Raw genomic sequence first — 17,194 nt, 5'->3', positions numbered from 1 at the left:
GCGGGCTCACCCATGGACATCCAGTCTGACTGGGATGACGTGGCGACGTTGCTTCCTGTGGTGAGTGGCCAGGTCTGCTCCTGCCGCGCCTGGGAAAAAAAGAATGCATCCCACGTAAACCTCGCCCATCCTGTCCAGAGGCTGAGTTCCACAGCCTCGCGCCCCACCGAAACATGGCTTCACACCACGAGCTCAACGTCCTAGTCCTCTCGCTTCTCACACAAACCAACACCGTTGCCCTACCGAACCCGTACGCGAAGAATCTACACGATCTCGACGAGAACGAATCCGCACAGGCTCAGTCGACACCAGAACATGATACAAATGAGCAGATTGCGACGGATATCGCGGAGTACAAGACACAGAATGAGGAGATGCGGAAGCTCAACAACCGCAGGACTGAATTCCGTGATTTGACGGTCAGACAGTTAGAATGGACCAAGAGCCTCAACCACGAGCTCGGTCAGAAGAGCCGCCGTCTAGAAGAGCTCGGTCAGAAGAACCTCCGTCTAAAAGAGCTTGAAGCCGAGACTTTAGCTCTTCGGATGCGCCCTACAGAGGAGGATCTCGACGCTGCCATCCAGGCAAAAGCTTTCATGCAAGAAGATCTGGACTTCCACCGGAGAATCACAGCAGGATACCAATTGAGGCCCTCAAGAAAGCAGTATGACGATGCCATTGGAGCCAACAACGTACTGGAGACTCGTATCTCTGAACTGGAAAAGAGACCAACACAACAGCGACTAGAGGAAGCCGTCAAGAGTGCTACCAGGTTGCTGCTTAACGAACTTGAACAGCGTCCGACACAGCAGCACTTGGACGATGCTATCACGAACGCTGTTCGCCCGCTGAAGGAGCAGATCTTTGAGCTAGAGAAGAGGCCAACACAACAGATGCTGGAGGATGCGGTCGAGAAAAAGACCAGTCCCCTTGCAATCAATATCGCTACCCTCAAGCAGCGGCCCACTCAACAGGCCCTACAAGACGCCGTCACAATCGCGATTAACCCGTTGAACACCAAGATCGCCACCCTCGAGCAGCGTCCCACTCAGAAGGCCCTACAAGACGCCGTCACAGACGCGACTGACCCGTTGAACACCAAGATCGCCACCCTCGAGCAGCGCCCTACTCAAACGATGCTTGCCGCAGCTGTTGCAACGGCCACTGACCCGTTGAACACCAAGATCGCCACCCTCGAGCAGCGCCCTACTCAAACGATGCTTGACGCGGCTGTTGCAACAGCCACTGGTCCGCTGAACACGCAGCTGACGCACCTCCGACAACGTCCCACCCAAGCGATGCTTAACGCGGCTGTTGCAACAGCCACTGGTCCGCTGAACACGCAGCTGACGCACCTCCGACAACGTCCTACCCAAGCGATGCTTGCCGCAGCTGTTGCAACAGCCACTGGTCCTATAAACACGGAGCTGACGCACCTCCGACAACGTCCCACCCAAGCGATGCTTAACGCGGCTGTTGCAACAGCCACTGGTCCGCTGAACACGCAGCTGACGAACCTCCGACAACGTCCTACAGAGCAGAACCTACAAGACGCTGTAGCACAAGCATCCGAACATCTCAATAACCAGATTACTGAGCTCAAGAAGCGTCCCACTCAAGAAGACGTGGATAATGCCATGGCCAACGCGACTAGGCCGCTGGAAGAGGAAGTTGTCTCGCTGAGACAACGCCCAAGCGCTACGGATTTGGAGAATGCTGTCGCAAACTCCAAGGCAGGACTCCAAGAAGAGTTACAGAAAAAGGTCGATGAGATCTCAGGTCTAGAGAAGCGGCCAACTCAAGAGAAGCTGGAGAGCGAGATTGCTTCCGTCCGACAAGCTATGGGACATCAGCTTACTGAAGCGCAACTATCCATATCTCGTCTTGAAGAGCGTCCAACACAACAACACCTCGAATCTTCCGTCAGGGGAGCTAAGCAGCCCTTGGAGAACTCCTTGGCTCTCTGCCGACAGGATAGAGACCATTGGAAGGAACAGTTCGAGGACGCCAAAGAAGCGAACAGAGTTGATACGGACAAGAAGAACGAAAAATTCCAGATAGAGATAAGAGAACTTGAGACCCGCGGAGAAGAGGCTAAGACCGCGTTGCAAGACAAGTTGCGAGATGCGAAAGCATCCAATGATCACACACTTGGAGTTCGAGACGATACCATCAGAAAGCTGACGAACGACGTTCTATATCAGATGAATAAAGAACAGGAACTATCCGGGCTCTTACAATCAAGAGACACTGAACTTGAACAGTTAAGAGTCGATGCGCATGTCGCTTTGATCACCGAGCGCAAGCAGTGGCAAGCCGAAAAGAAAGAGCAACAGGAAACCAAGGAGAAGCAAACTCAATCGAACCTACGCCAGTTGTACCGGCGATATGCCTCAGCGGAAGAAGGCCGCAAACATGCTTTACGATGGATGAAGATCTCATTCGCCGCGTTGTACACGATATGGGGCCAAAAGCAGGCCATAATGGATACAACAGGCGCGCAGCTTCGGCGGCAGCGGGAAGCGATTGAGAAACTTGACTGTGCTGCTAGCGAGTTCCAGAAGACCCAACATAGGCTCGAAATGGATCTTGAGGTCGCTGAGAAGCTTTACGAGGAGATCAAGACTGCCTTGGCCAGCGCTGAAGGTGATACTGCTGAGACCGGTCGAGCTCGCGACGACGCGCAAGAGGAGGTTCGCAGACTTACAGAGACTCTTCGCCTATCACGAGAGATGGTCGCAACCGGCGAAGCCAAGCTTGCAAAAACTCGTCAGTCTATCACAGAAATGGAGGCCAGAGTCAAAACAACTGAAGATGCGACCTTGGCCGCTAACAGCAAGACCTCGTCGGAACTTACCCAGGTGACAGAACAACTTGCCAAGGTCAAGGAGGCATCCAAAGCGGATACCACAGGATTCAACGCTTCCCTTGAGACATCAAAAAGGGAGGCTAGCAAGCAGCAGCAGGCCCTTGAGCAGTTCAAGGCTGGAGTTGAGAAGAAGCGGGCAGCGCTGGGTAAAAGGCTCCAGGATGTTGCACATGAGAAGAAGCTGCAAGAGCCTGATGAGCTTCTCACTGTTGACGAACATCAGCTGTTGGTCGAGGTTCAACAAAAGATATCGGAGATTCGGACACGTCACACGGAAGTTCTCGCCTACAACTTCAGACTGAAACATCAGCGCTGCAGGTTGCTAGGCCTGATATACAATCATATCGGTATCGCTGCACCTTACAACAGCAAAGCTGAGTTTCAGAAGGATTACGACGACTTGGAAGTAGCCATGGATTTACGGGTCAAACTATGTCTTCAGTTCATGGAATTGGAAGAGAAGCTGCAGGATGCGTGCCACGAAAAGGTAGCGTCTCTCGGTCGTGTCGTGGCGCGACTGTTAGCTCGGAACAAGACACTCTCCGACCTAATGGAAGCGCCTGTTCAATGTGGATGTGCGAGCACCATCTCGGATTTGGGCAACCGCGTCAGGGATTTAGAGAAGAAACTTGGCGACTCCATTGAGCAAACTAGACGGGCGGTTGGAAGGTATCAAGCCACCACTAAATCGATGCTCAGAGACATCGAGCTGCTACACAACGAGCTCACGACTGTCAGCGGCGCCTACAACATGATCAAACAGTTTGTGGACGACAAGGTCAAGACAGGAGCTCTGAGATAGTGTACCAACAGTTTGCATGATGTTTCATCAGCTTCTTACGGGTCGCAGTCTAGGACGCGCGTGAGAAAGACCTGAGATCAAGAGAATGCAGTTATAGCTACAACATTAGATCAATACTAGCATGACTTATCAAGAGAGTTCAACGTGAGACGTTCGATAAGTTTGTGCTTTCCATACAGTCAAAGCGCTGGACACCTTGCTGTGCTACGTATGTACTATGTAGTGAACGACCGAAGAGAACCAAGCACGGAGTGATGAAAGTTCTTCTGCGCTCAGTGAGACATATTACATGCAGCCGACCCATGACACCCCTTCCATTCCGCAACCTCCCGGCGAAGACCTGCATGATGATGATCTCTCTCGACCATCGTAAACGCCAACCCAATCCTCTTAGAGCGAGCCCTCGATTGAACATCGCAGCCGCGAAGAAGAGACCGATCTTAACAGCGCTTGTTTCATCCAGACTCGGATGATCCACTCAATGGGGACAGTTGGGTCTCGCGTACAGTGTCAGTGTAGAGACCCGCCGCGTATTCCCTGATAAACCCTTTTATCTCGTTGTGGGTCCGAACCAGTAGCTTCTTCAACTCTGGCATGTCCTCGGGGCAGGCTTCTTCCAGCTTCTTCTGCTCCTCGCGTAAAGAATGCATTGAGGCATCCATCTCCCTTATCGGTATTGCTTCGGCTTCTAGAGCGATATTCTCCTCATGGAGCTGTCCGCGTTGATGGATAAGGGTCGTTCGTTGCTGCTCGGCGTGATCCACCTTGCTCTTGGACTTGTTATTCGTGTTATCCATGTAGCGTTTCAAGTTGACGTCGACTTCCTCCTTGAGCTGCTTTTGATACCGGAAGTGGCTGTTGCGAACCTTGCTCTTCTGTTGCCATTCGGCTTGCGGCATCTGCACGGCCGATTCGACGCTGATACCTGCTGGAGCTATGTTGAATCCTATACCCGTGTGGTAATAGCTCTGTGTCATCTGGCAGAAGAGCTCTTCCCCAAGTTTGCTTTCCTCGACACTGATAGGAAAGGCGACAATGTACGTGCGCCAATTATACAACGGTACACCGTCCTCGCCCTTGAACTGTATGCGACAAATGTTCGTGAAGAAAGCCTGAAGGAAGTTCGTATCGCCTGTGTTGTGTCTCTTGGTCCGATCCGCTTCGTTCTCGGTGTAGCCAACGTACTTGAACAAGTGCTTGAACGGCAAGTCTTGCGCTTGCGGGTGGTCGGACTTGTTTTGATCGAGCAGATTGTCGAGGGCGTTGCAAAATGCTATGACTCTGCCAATGCGAACAGCACTGCCTTGTAGAAAGTGGTGAGCGCCTACGGCTATGTCGTTCCTACTGGAGCGAGTACCCCTAGATACATTGTCTACCAACACGCAGAGGTCAATGTGTTTTGGGTCGCCTGACACATAGTCTCTCATGCAGCGTATCACCTGCTTCAGTTGTCTAGGCGTGAGAGACTCGCCCGACGCATTGGTGATGTACCGAACGTAAAAACATGGACAAGGCGTGCTCTTGGAGCGTAAGACCCAGGATGACACATCAGGCAGTTCAGCCTTCGTGGCCATGGCTACGTAGTAGGCCTCGAGGCTACTGTCGTCATAGTGGTATCGCAACCCGGCGTCAGCGTCGTCATTCCCTAGCAATCTTCGGGGCAGGCTGCCGTCAAGGATGGACTGCAACATCTCGAATGGCATATCTGCCAGGATCAATGCCCCGATGGATCTCCATGTAGCCAATGACTCCAAGGATCTGTTGGGGGCGTTGAAGAAGGGGTGATTGGATCTGTTGGAATCGTCATACGCCGCATCGATGACTGCCGTATATCCATAGCTGAGAAGCTCAGAGTAGTCATGTGGGGTGGCTGTTATGGCGACTTCGAGAATGAGCTGGGCCGCAACAGGAAGCCGGATCGTCTTGCGCTGGATCATTTGGGCGTTGTCGTCATCGATGAGGCCACGGACTTCTGAACTCGTCACCCTCCCAAGGTGCTCCTCATCGTCTCGTGATTGAGACGAAGCCCTAGAACCCCACATACTGCTTGGCGATAGGCCTTGTCTTGCTTGCATGCCTTGGCTGCGGGTGCTTATGTGACGTATCGCTGGGTTGCGCATTGTGTTGAGTTGCACATTGTCGGATAGAGGAAGTCTTTGCTACGTGTCGGTAAGGTCGATTGATCTGGCCGGCGCGGATCTGAGCGGGAAGGAAGGAGGAAGGAGGAAGGAGGAAAGAGGAAGGAGGAAAGAGCGGCTACGGCAATACCGCCAAGTCATCCCTCATGGTTGTACACCAGTGGCACGCCTCGTATTTTTGCGGCATGTGTCAAATCTGCGCGCGTTCAATGGCGAAAGCCACGTAGGGTCATATAGCTACCTAGTTGGAGGGCTCGTTTGTTCCGGTGCCGCCCGCACTTCATATAACACGCGACAGGGTGTTCGAGACCACCTGGGAAACCATGCGACTGCTTACGCCCGCATACTGTAAGACATCATAAAAGATGTCGCGCATCCTTTCTATCACATGATCCACGGCCAATCGATGACGAACAATATATACTTGGATCAACTTTCCATTCTAGCCGCACATGCCCCGCATGTTGGCCTACAGTTCCACAAGTATCGTCAATCTAAGCCTTATGAGCCACCCGATCAATGAGAAGCTGAAGACGCTGGGACCTTGGTACGGGAGCTGACTCATCATGCATGTCGTGAGCCAGAACAGTCCTTTAACTAATGCCGGTACGCTGTGTTATTTCGTGCCCGCGGATAGGCGTGCTATTGTCAGCAAGGTCTCGCAAGGACGTGACATTGTCCACGGTCCAGCATGAATGGGTAGTCTTCTCATTGGGTACGAATCCTTGAAGACTTGCAGTCACCCGAATGGTGTTCGACCTTGTCTGGGAAGTCTGGAGTTGCCTGTGAGGATGTTCTTTTCAAATTGCCAGTTCTGGGTATATGTGAAGTTTTCGGCTCGTCTCTGGAACCAGTGGGGGCATGCCTTGGGTGGTGGTGTTCTGCCAGCTGCGTTAATTCTGTGTTTATCACGCTGGCGACAATACTGGCCTCTCAACCAGACGTCTCGTCTTCGGCATCATCATCGGAGGTAACGCCTGCGACGCTAATCATGTGCCCTTCTCGAATGCATATTCTGTCTTGCTCGAATCGAAAGGTAGCCGTTGACGCTTCTGCAATTCGGACGGGTTGAGAGCCACTTGGACGGCGCTCTCTTCCCTGATGCCCAATTGCGCTTGTCCCTTTCAAACAGTATCTGGTATAGTTGTTTACGACATTCGGTTCGCTTTGCCGTTCCAAGATGTGTCTTCGGGATTCTGGGCTTGTCTTGTTGCTCACAGCTAGGGGCGTTCGTCGGGTTCTTGGAGTTCCGGTGAGTACTGGGGGTCAGCGTGTGGCGTCGAGAAATTGGAGCGTTTCGCAAATACGTGCTGCTGTCGTCTTGTGTGATAGCCGTGTATGAGGTCGTGCCGCGGCAAACTGTGGCGCTTTGTTGCATTACGCCAAAGCAGCGCCAATGGCCAAGCGCGCTAGTCACAAACGTCGCACTACCTCGGCTGGCACGTGGCATCGCTGGCGACTTCCATCCTCGGACCCACCCACTCAATCATCTTATTTATCGACAGGCCGTGACTGTCACAGCAATCGTCATCGCTATCAGCTACACTGTGCAAATTCTCGCCGTTCCCAGTACTGCAATGTAATCGCCTCTTCGCTAGTGCACGTGCTCAATCATTACGCGACATGCGAAGCTGCGCGTTTGCGTGACTGCCTTATGCGGAGGGCGCGCGTCTCGCCTTTCGTCTCCACAGGAGCATCATACTTTGTCACTCATTCTACAGGCCATGTCTCCCGCCTGTCACTATACTCATGATGCCGTTCATCACTAGCGGCTAGCCTCGTCCGCCCAGGTCGGGGCCCATCATCGCCGTATTTATCTCCTGACAGCTTGCTGTTGCACGAAGCGCCGAGGGAATTCAACGTGAGTCTCAAAACGGTGTTGGCTCGTCAAATCTGACATCATACACAGGGAACATTCGCACGACTCGAGACGAAGACGCCTTCCAACGCCCTACGATTCGGTGACCAAGAGAAGGAAGCCCAGCGGTCGGCAGCGAAGCGAAGCGACCCAAGCCGTCTCGCCAGAGCTACACCATTTTACACTTTGGCCACAGCGCATCGAGTCCCACTCGGCTGCTGAAGAAGGGGTACCGACCAATAGTGGATGTCTTGGCCAATGCTACAGGGTTGAGCGCGATGAATGCGAGGGTTCAAGAGAAGGGATCTGCAGCCCAAGACTGGTGGTTGTACAAGAAGACTACGACGGCACAACGATGAGCCTTGTTGACCCAAGCCGACCGACATTCATATCCGTACGAATTGAATTGTATTGACAGCTCAAATGACGGTCGGAACAGGAGATTCATCCGATAGGCATGTTCAGTGATGGGCTCGACAACCAGTGAGCATGTGACGTGGAATACTACTGGTGACCCCAGAGCTGTGAATGCCGGACATCCCCTCATGACGCTCCCCATACGCCACAAGCCATCATATGACGTACAGGATCGGCATTGACATGGCAAGGAGGTAGCATAGTCAGACTGGCGAGGGTGCGATGCGGCGGTAGATGTTGATCGCGTTTGGACCAAAGTGGCTAGCTTTCAGACAACGGTCACTTGATCAAACTGGCGCCGTATACATAATCATTAATTGAGCAGGGGCATTAGACAGCGTACTGTACGGTCATGGCGGCACTGCTCTTTTCTCGTACGTTTTGCTGATTCATTTATAAAGATCATACCGGAAGCGTAACCCACCCCAGGCTGTCGGAAGTCGTTTTCGTCTCAGTCAAGATCATGTGGTATGAAAGGTATCGCGCGATGCATTGCTGAATTATTGCCTAATACTGCTCATTACAGAAGGTACGTCCAGTCGTAATGTAGCGCACTTCACTGATATCGACGAAAAGCGGGGCTACAATTCGCGTCTATGGCCAGCGCATAGTCCGGGGAAGCTGCAATCATTTGAGCTTACTCAATCAGACGATGAGGCTCGTTTCGGTCCTAGGGCCGGATGTTCCCACGATCCGGAGAAGCGCGGGGGTGCTTTCCATCTCACAGACGCTGCTTCCATCTTTCCTAAACGAACATTTCCCCACGATGTCGAAACCTCGACGTACAAAAGACAAGACAACTTCGCGAATAGAAAGTCCAGAAATCGTATCGGCGTACGAGAGCGTCCTAGCAAAATTCGAGAGCATCAACACAGGCGATCGTCAACTCGAAGATGCTGCAAATGCCCTGTTGGTCCCAGCGGCATCCGCAGCGAGGATCATCCAACGACCCGACCTTGCGAGTATACCAAAAGATAGTCAGAGAAGCAGAGAGCTCCTTGGGTTGCAAGAACTGGTGATGGGACTAGTGACACCGGATTACTCGTTCAACATGCAAGAGATGGGTGTCTTCGGGACGAAGCTTACCGGCACCCAGGCCCTGATCAACCAGTGGGAGACAGACCTGACGGCCAGCAAGCTCACCAAAGAGATGCCACGTCTATTAGTCAATGCCAGTACCCAATCTGACAGCAAGCCAACGGGCAGAAATACACACCAGCTTGACACCCAGACGTCGGGTCCGGGCCAAGAGACTATCGTTGTTGGGCACACTGGGGCGAGGAAACGACGCAAGCTTGTTGACCAAGGAGCATCTCAAGGCAGCCTTGGAATGGAGTGTTCACCCAACGACCGGAGCGAGGTCGAGCCAACAGCGACAGCAGACCCTTTCCTGCGCGCTTCCCACATTTTCAGCTTCCAGTCTTTGGACACCGTTGGTGAACTCGTCACTCCTTTCGGCTTTGCCTCTCCGCCCCAACCCGAGTCCACCCCAGGTTTCCGTAGGCCTGCGACCCCGCATCGTCCCAATCCTTGGGCACCCGTCGCTGAGATTTCCTCAACCCTACCATATGAGTGGTCTACCCCTTCAAGAAGACCGATAGTACCACGATTGTTACCGAGATCCGATGCAGGCGCACTGAAGAAGGCTCCGCTTGTATTCCTCAGTACGACCCCCGCACCAGTAGCACCATCAATGGCGCCAATAGGTGCCATCGAAGCCCTGAGAGAGTCTACGGCCGTCCCAGAACGTACTGTCGTTGCGCCAAGGCAGAGTTCTACCGCGCCAGAGGTATCGAGAACACCATCAAGCAAGAAGCCAACACCAAAAGCAATCCCGACCGCGTTTTTGAGGACGCCATCCCCACCAGGCAAGGCTGTAATTCCGTCAGGATCAGCTTTGTTGTCGCCAACAAAGGCTGCAATGCTGACAACAAAACTTCCAAGACTGTCAGCAAACCTCTCGACGCCGCAAGCAGATCCTCCAGCGCCGCAAGGAGATCTTCCAACGCAGCAAGCCAGACCTCCAACGCCGCAAGCAGATCATCCAACACAGCAAGCAGATCCTCCAACACAGCAAGCAGATCTTCCAACGCTCCGAGCAAAGCCTTCAGCGCCGCAAACGGGTACCCCAACAGAACAAGTGAAACCCCCAACGCTGCAAGTGGAAGGTTGTCGATCATCAGCGCAGTATGGACTTAACGAGTGGTCTGTCCGCGACGGAAGTCCGTTCCCAAAGAATTTCATTGCGTCAGATCCAAGCGACAATGAAGGCGGAGGCTTTGAGCCACACGAGAACCCATTCTCCGATGACGGGATCCTACCAAGGGAAGACACGCCGCCAGTACCCGAGGAGCGTGAGAGTGCCATCCAAGAGTCGCATAGTCAAAGCGAAGCAGCTTCTGTTACACCAGCACCGCCACGGAAACAACCAATAGCTGCAATCAAACGACATGAGCGGCGACCCCAGGCGTCTAGTAACACCAAGAAGACGCGCGACAGAGAAGTTCCTGTCAAGAAGGCGGGAAAGAAGAGGAAGCGAGGTCCAGTTCCGAAAGAGAAGAAGATAACACAACTAGACAAATTTCTATATGTTGCTAAGCACGCGCACGATACCCAAGGAGAGCTGAAACCACTTCGGGATGGACCACGGGAGCTCGTGATGTCCCTGAACACCGCACTTGACACGGTGCTCAACTACAACACCGCTTATTTCAACAAGGCCTGCACGATAACAGATCCGAGCAACCACAGAACCTATGTTGAAAGCGAGAGGTGCGTAGCCCATCATTTGATAAGCCACGGGAAAAGCGGAAAGACGAAGGCAACTTCTGAAGAGAAGGAAGTACACGCCTGCAACTCTTGCTCCAGCGCACGACGCCCCTGCGTGAAGCTGGAGTGGCGTGACACAGACCCGTACAGCGATGCCATATTAGTCTTTTATCCGCGTTCCGATGACGACCGACCGGAAGGCGCAACGTGGGATGGCGAGAGCTTCTGGCTATAGGACTGGTTTGGGGTTTGTGATCGATTGTGGCCGTTTGAGATTTTGTCAGGATGCAACAGAAAACATATACGTGCCTCATCTAGGTTCCATGTTGGAGGCTGAACTCAGTTAACAAATGTCGATTACGAATAGTTCATGTACCTGTCAACGAGCGGCTTAATACCAGTATATGTAGAACGGATTCGGGACGAAAGGAGATTTCTTTACTAGCATTATTCTCACGCAACAGCTGTTACCTTCACAACAAGAGGCCGCGTATAAAAGTTGTTGTCAAGGTAGTTGGCCTGTTCGTAACACAATACAAACACACATACCAGTCAATTGCACAAACAGCAAGTGAAGAACAAAAGACATGCGTTGTCGCAAGGCTCTTGATCGTATCACAAAGGTATAATATTCTAGAGACAAACTAGCCGAACTTCTCTTGTAGCTTGAAAGCTGCCGCCCGATGTACAGTGTCCGTGTTATGCAACCAGATTCTGCTGCTTGGGCAACTAATCTACGGACATACCCGCTAATTGTATAATATGATGGCTGCGCGTTTTCGGTGCGAGGGATGCACAGTATTTTCCAGTGTTATAGGTACCCTAACTTCTTCTTTAGTCTCATCCACTTCCTGCTTCATGCCCAGGTGTGTATTTTCCGGAGTGACATCGATGGCATCACGTACCCTGCGAAGCATGTGTCTCATCACTTCAATCCAATGCTACTAGCTTTGTCGAGAGCGTTTGCGCTAGCGCCGCGCTAGCCGTATCCTAGATTGTTGCGATATATCGGTCACTAAAGCTGGTTCTTTCCTCTTTCATCCTCTCGAGTCCATCCTTTCGAACTTTTCTTCGATAACTTTATCTCAACCCAACGTGAAGCTCCCTCTGGCTACTAGATCACTATGGCAGCCCCCCATCACAGCATGTACGTGGACGAGGCCTACAACACGATTCAACAAGAGGCACCGTATGTCCTCGCTCCGCTTTCGCTCGGCATGTACAACAATATCAGCTACAGGCAGCATCACGGCAACGCTCTGGTGACTTACAACGCTACTGGTATTGACCACGAATCGATCAACGTACGTGGAAAGTACTCTACCATCCTTGCTGCAGACTACTGACGGGCTCCAGCGTGTTGCTGGTCTTGCGGCGGTCTTGTCACCTGGAAGCCTGTTGAAAACAACCCGCAACCTTGCTGCTCTTGTATTGGCCCCCCTCAACGGCTACTATGCAGTGCTCGCTCAAAACATCGGCGAGCCGTCCAAATATCATCTATCCCATCACAAGCACGCCGTGGTCACAGCCAGAGCTCACTACCTCGACCGTCGACAGTCCACTCTACCAGCTATCCTCCCTGCGGATCTCGTCACACAACAGCCGCTTGATGAATGGCTTGCAAATAATGACGTCTCACACGCATCCAACAGGCAAAAGGAAGCGATACGAGCCTACTACAACAGCGCAGTCCAGCTAATTCACCAGAACGAGCTCATCCGCGTCGAGCTCGACGTCACGGCCTTGGGCATAATGCATAAAAAGAACAAGCGGATCCTCCGCAGCTTCCTTGATCAGATCGCACGTCGCGCTTTGTATGACGTTCCGCTCCCAGTCCACATCCAAGTCATCTTCAAAGGATATATGCACGAATACATGGATTTCAACAATCTACTGATAACCTCTCATCTGGATGAACAAGAGGACGGCCACTACGCGCACTGTTTCGAAGGAACCCACTACGACTGTATTCGTCGCAAGCGTCATTGGTTCGGGGGTTACCAAGTACACACTGCTGTGCGCCACAGTGACCGTCTACATGTCACTTTCTTGGGCCTTTGAATGGTTTCCTGCCGTCGGTGGCAACACTGGTAAGCTCAGCCGATGCCACATGTTCTTTAAGGTGGCTGACAGCCCATTCGCTTGAAACACGATGAGAAAGAGATGGTTTGATAGCGTGCGCGATACAATGGCTGCTCTGGGCTAAGATCTGGGTCTCGTTTATGGGGCAAGCGGTGTTTTGTCTGCGACCGGGATGTCTTGTCGAAAATGGCGTAGAGGAAACAGAGATGCATCGGCACTGGGTGCCAAGATTGTGTGAATGGGTTGCGTTCTCATGACAAAAATAGCCACAATACATCTGGCGCTTAATTTCCTCTTGTCATCTGTTGGGCTTTGACGTGCGATAGCAGCCCTCTACGGTAGACTGCGACAGACGCTCTATATGTACCGCGAACCACCTGCCAATACTTATGCCACAGCATTAGGTACTTCAGCGGGTCCTAATTTCGAGCGAACGAAGGCAGGTACCTTGGAAACCCTGAGCGAGTGCTGCGAAAAATGACGGTTTGCGTCATTTGATGCCAAATGCCCAGGTCATTCTCTATTTCTCGACTCTTTCCACCGCTGTCAATAACGCTGAACACGCGAGTACATATACACACGAATGATGTCGATGTTGCTTTTGTTACGGTTGTTCCTGCAAGTCACCCAACTTGTCGTTAGTGCCTTGGCGATCGACATGACGGCGGGAGTCCAAGAACTGCGCCGCACAAAACCTTATGTGCCATGTCTTCTTCATCCGCGAACATACCGCCCAAGATGAGACAATAAAGCTGTACGTATATACAAACTAGTACCGCTAACCAAGGGTTCTCGCGTCAGATACACCATGTCGTCTCTTTTCCGGGTCGGCCAAGTTCTCAAGGGTAGCATCGGGACGTATACACTCACTCAAGAGCTCAAAGAAGCTGTCTGGCTCGCTAAGTCTGTGCTATAGTGACAATAGAAACACATAAACCTCTAACGGCCGCCAGAAACCAAGCGCAAAAGCTGGCGGTGATCAAGGCCCAGCAGGGTCACCATGGGGTTACGAACGAGCGAAACATTCTCAAGAAACGTCAACATCGCAGCACCTACATTAGACCAATGATCGAAGAGATCCAAGGCCCAGATCTCCCCGTCACAATCGCGTTAGAGTATCTTGACAGCACCATTTCAGAGGCGTCCGCGGAAAAGGCCTTGAATCGAAAAGAGTTGAAGTATGTTTCGCGCAGCGTCCTAGAGGCCCTAAAAAGCCTTCATGATGACGGTTATATACACGCGGGTATTCCTTGTCTGCCGCTAGGAACCAAACATTGCAGCTGATTAGACTCGAAGATCTCAAACCGGATAACGTCTACGTCAATATGCAGGAAGGCGACAATCGATTCAGCGAGGTCAAACTTGGCGACATGGGGAATTGCTCTCATGTCACCAGTGCAGGTCCTACTTCTGGGACTCCGTGTGGCGCACCAACATGGGTAAGCCCTGAAACCATTCTGCAACTGCCGTGGAACACAGCTGCAGATATCTGGGCGTTTGGACTGCTGGTAAGACACTCCATATGATACCTTTCGGTCTCATCTCGAATAAATCCGACGTTACTGGGCTGACGACTCCCGTGATTAGTTTGTGCACATGCACTACGGCTCTCACTTCAGCCTATGCGTCCCTCAGGGCCCAAAAGCTGAGGAGGATAGGGAAAATCTCCCCTTGCATGTTCTTCTGCGACAATTATACTGGTTCGGGCCGTTTCCAAACAAGACCGTCGAGATAGCTGATGAAGAGATTACTAAGACCCTAGCGTCTTTGAAGAGGAACAATATGCCAGCGCAGCAAGGAATGTTCAAGGTCATCTCAGAGTTGGAGCTGTCAAGGAAGGATAACGAATTTGTTCGTAGGATAATGAAGATGGACTGGAGGGATAGACCGAGTGCGAAGGACCTGTTGGAAGATGAATGGTGGAGAGATGAATGAGGCTGGGCTGATGACGTACTATGAATAGCAGTGACATTCACACTTTGTGAATGACACTGCAATAGGGTCATGAGGGATGTATAACACTTTACTGTACCATAGCTTACTTCACTCACCACAAAGCGCCCTTCGGGCTTGCTCTCCTCCTCCACACAATCACAATCGTCATTACCTAGCAATCGGCAACGTCATAAATACCTCCCTTCCTAAGATCTTGTCTTCGCTTATCATAACGCAACCAACCAGCTTCTTCGAGAGATACAAGCACTTCGAAGGTCAACAACGCCATGTCTTACCCACCAAATAGCCCGGAGGTCGTTCGTCGCCACCCCCAACATGGCATCAGAACTGCGGGTGAGATCGGCGCCGTATCATCTCACTCAAGCTCATCTTCTTCGATGGACGTTCACACGATCACCTGCGCGGAGGATGACTGCAACAACAAGCTCGATGTCGTACCACATGGAGACCATGCTGGGCTTGTCGGCAGAGGCAGTGCGATATATATCAAGGCTAGGTGCAAGGAGTGTGAGCCGCCAGTGACCGTAGCGAGCTGGTGGGAGGGTTACGAGAAGAGCAATGAAGGCAGTGATGATTGGAATGAGGAACTAGGTGACTGGGCGGATGAGTTCTGAGGGCCGGAGAAGGTACGATGGGTGGGATATGGTAGAAACGATAGCACGGCAGGTCGATGAACGCGTTCAATACATCAGCAGATACAGGAAAGAGAAGTTCATTCGAGTGATACGCATCTTTATTTGCCATGTAGTCCAACGTTCCTTTATTTCGGCTCTTATGTACCCGGTGATTTGATACCTTGAATGAGAGCGGGAAGAAGGAGCGGGGTGAACCGTAAACGCAAACACGCTTATTTTCACCGCTTCAGACGTCCTGGTCGCCTAGGAAGATTATGTTAGTCTCTTCTGCGCGCTATTATACGGCCAGAGGAAAGACTGTACCTGTAAGACCATGGTAAAGCCAGAGGCTGTGTTAAGCGTTGTCCTAGCGGGTACGAGCGCGTCCTCGAAGCAGCTCCGCCTCCTCCGCAGTGACGGTCATCAGGCCGGGACCCTTCTCATCCATCTTCTTCTTCAGCGACTCAGCAGCAAGTCGTTCTTTCGCAATGCGCTCGTGCTTCTCAACCTGGTTCTTCTCCCAACGCTGACGGCGCGCCTTCTCTCGCGCCTTCTCCCGGTCATCGACCTGTCTCTTCGCCAACCCACGGAAGAAGGTATCGGCAGACTCCATAGCCTTCTTCAGACGAGTGTGCTTATCCAAGAACGCCGCGAAGTCATCGGGGTCGGGTATAAAGCGTTCATGGCGTTCGTGGCAAAGGTGGTTGACCATCGCGGTCCAGAGTGGGTCTTTGTTAGACATGGCGTTCTGCTCGACGGCAACGATCTCCTCGTAACTCGGAAGCTGTGTCTTGAGGTATTCGACGTAGCCGGCATGGATATGGCTGCAGTAGCGCTCCATACCCAACAGGCGGGCAGCACGGAGGAGAGCAACGTCTTCGCCGAAAGTCTTCTGAGCTGGGACAGCGTAAGCCTCGAACTCGTCGCACGTTTCCTGCATCCAGCCAATGAGAAGAAGGCGAACTGCGCCAGGGTGTACTTGACCACGTGAGAACCGATATTCAAGTGAGTGAGGGTTGGCGGAGAAGTGTTTGTGCAGAACAGAAGAGGCAGCCATTGCAGCGCGCTTCGAAATGCCCTCAACGGATGTTTTACCAACATGAACAGTGACGCAAGGACCTCGGAGAAGAGCTTGACGCTGCGCTCGTATCATTTCGAGCAGGTTGTCAAGAGCTTGTTCGACGACAGGAGAAGGCGACATTTGTTCTGTCTGCTTCACCGACGTGTTTCGCTGGGCCGGGATGTCGGCAACACCGGAAGCGCAAGAGGACGACGATATGGTTGGCTTGACGTTGGTCTCTAGGTCTGGAGCGGGCGGCAGGTTGATCTTGACAGTACCAGGCTCTTTGCGCAAAGAAACGGGGATAATGGCGTCAGTATTGACCATACTGCGGGACTCGGTGATCAAGTCTTCGTCTTGTGTCGGTGTGGATTTCTTCGCGGTATCGACAGACTCAGTAGAAGCAGGCGACTCAGTTGAGACAGCAGCAATGTTTACTTCGTTGAGGAGTATCGCCTTCTTGGTAGCTTTGTTGTGACGAGCGCGTGCAGCCTTGGACGTTCCCTGGCCTGGAGCAGGCAGAGCAGGCTCACTAGATTCATGGTCAGTGCATGGCGCTATCTCGAAGATGAATGGACTTACGAGGAGTCATCAGCTGGGCGGTGGCTGGCAGTTTCAGTGGTTGCCAT

At 52.3% G+C, this 17,194-nt stretch overlaps 5 protein-coding genes across 5 annotated transcripts; 3 read left to right on the top strand and 2 right to left on the bottom strand.

Annotated features, from left to right (window-relative positions):
• Positions 1 to 173: 173 nt before the first annotated feature.
• Positions 174 to 3,671, top strand: J4E92_001594 (uncharacterized protein; the record flags this gene model as incomplete). Its single annotated transcript, XM_051493005.1, has 1 exon — positions 174 to 3,671. One exon carries the CDS (start codon positions 174 to 176, stop codon positions 3,669 to 3,671), a length of 3,498 nt encoding a protein of 1,165 aa, XP_051356236.1.
• Positions 3,672 to 4,126: 455 nt separating this feature from the next.
• J4E92_001593 (uncharacterized protein) lies at positions 4,127 to 5,746 on the bottom strand (the record flags this gene model as incomplete). The annotated part of the gene is made up of 1 exon (XM_051493004.1): positions 4,127 to 5,746. The coding sequence occupies one exon, from the start codon at positions 5,744 to 5,746 to the stop codon at positions 4,127 to 4,129; it is 1,620 nt and encodes a 539-aa protein (XP_051356235.1).
• Positions 5,747 to 8,850: 3,104 nt separating this feature from the next.
• Positions 8,851 to 11,088, top strand: J4E92_001592 (uncharacterized protein; the record flags this gene model as incomplete). The annotated part of the gene is made up of 1 exon (XM_051493003.1): positions 8,851 to 11,088. The coding sequence occupies one exon, from the start codon at positions 8,851 to 8,853 to the stop codon at positions 11,086 to 11,088; it is 2,238 nt and encodes a 745-aa protein (XP_051356234.1).
• A 910-nt stretch (positions 11,089 to 11,998) lies between these two features.
• On the top strand, positions 11,999 to 12,914 carry J4E92_001591 (uncharacterized protein; the record flags this gene model as incomplete). Its single annotated transcript, XM_051493002.1, has 2 exons — positions 11,999 to 12,157; positions 12,210 to 12,914. 2 exons carry the CDS (start codon positions 11,999 to 12,001, stop codon positions 12,912 to 12,914), a joined length of 864 nt encoding a protein of 287 aa, XP_051356233.1.
• Positions 12,915 to 15,872: 2,958 nt separating this feature from the next.
• J4E92_001590 (uncharacterized protein) lies at positions 15,873 to 17,194 on the bottom strand (the record flags this gene model as incomplete). Its single annotated transcript, XM_051493001.1, has 2 exons — positions 15,873 to 17,097; positions 17,148 to 17,194. The coding sequence occupies 2 exons, from the start codon at positions 17,192 to 17,194 to the stop codon at positions 15,873 to 15,875; spliced, it is 1,272 nt and encodes a 423-aa protein (XP_051356232.1).

Source organism: Alternaria infectoria, assembly GCF_024043175.1.
Source record: "Alternaria infectoria strain BMP 0036 chromosome Unknown scaffold_2, whole genome shotgun sequence".
NCBI classification, from domain to species: Eukaryota; Fungi; Ascomycota; class Dothideomycetes; order Pleosporales; family Pleosporaceae; genus Alternaria; species Alternaria infectoria.
This window is presented reverse-complemented; position numbering and strand designations above follow the sequence as displayed.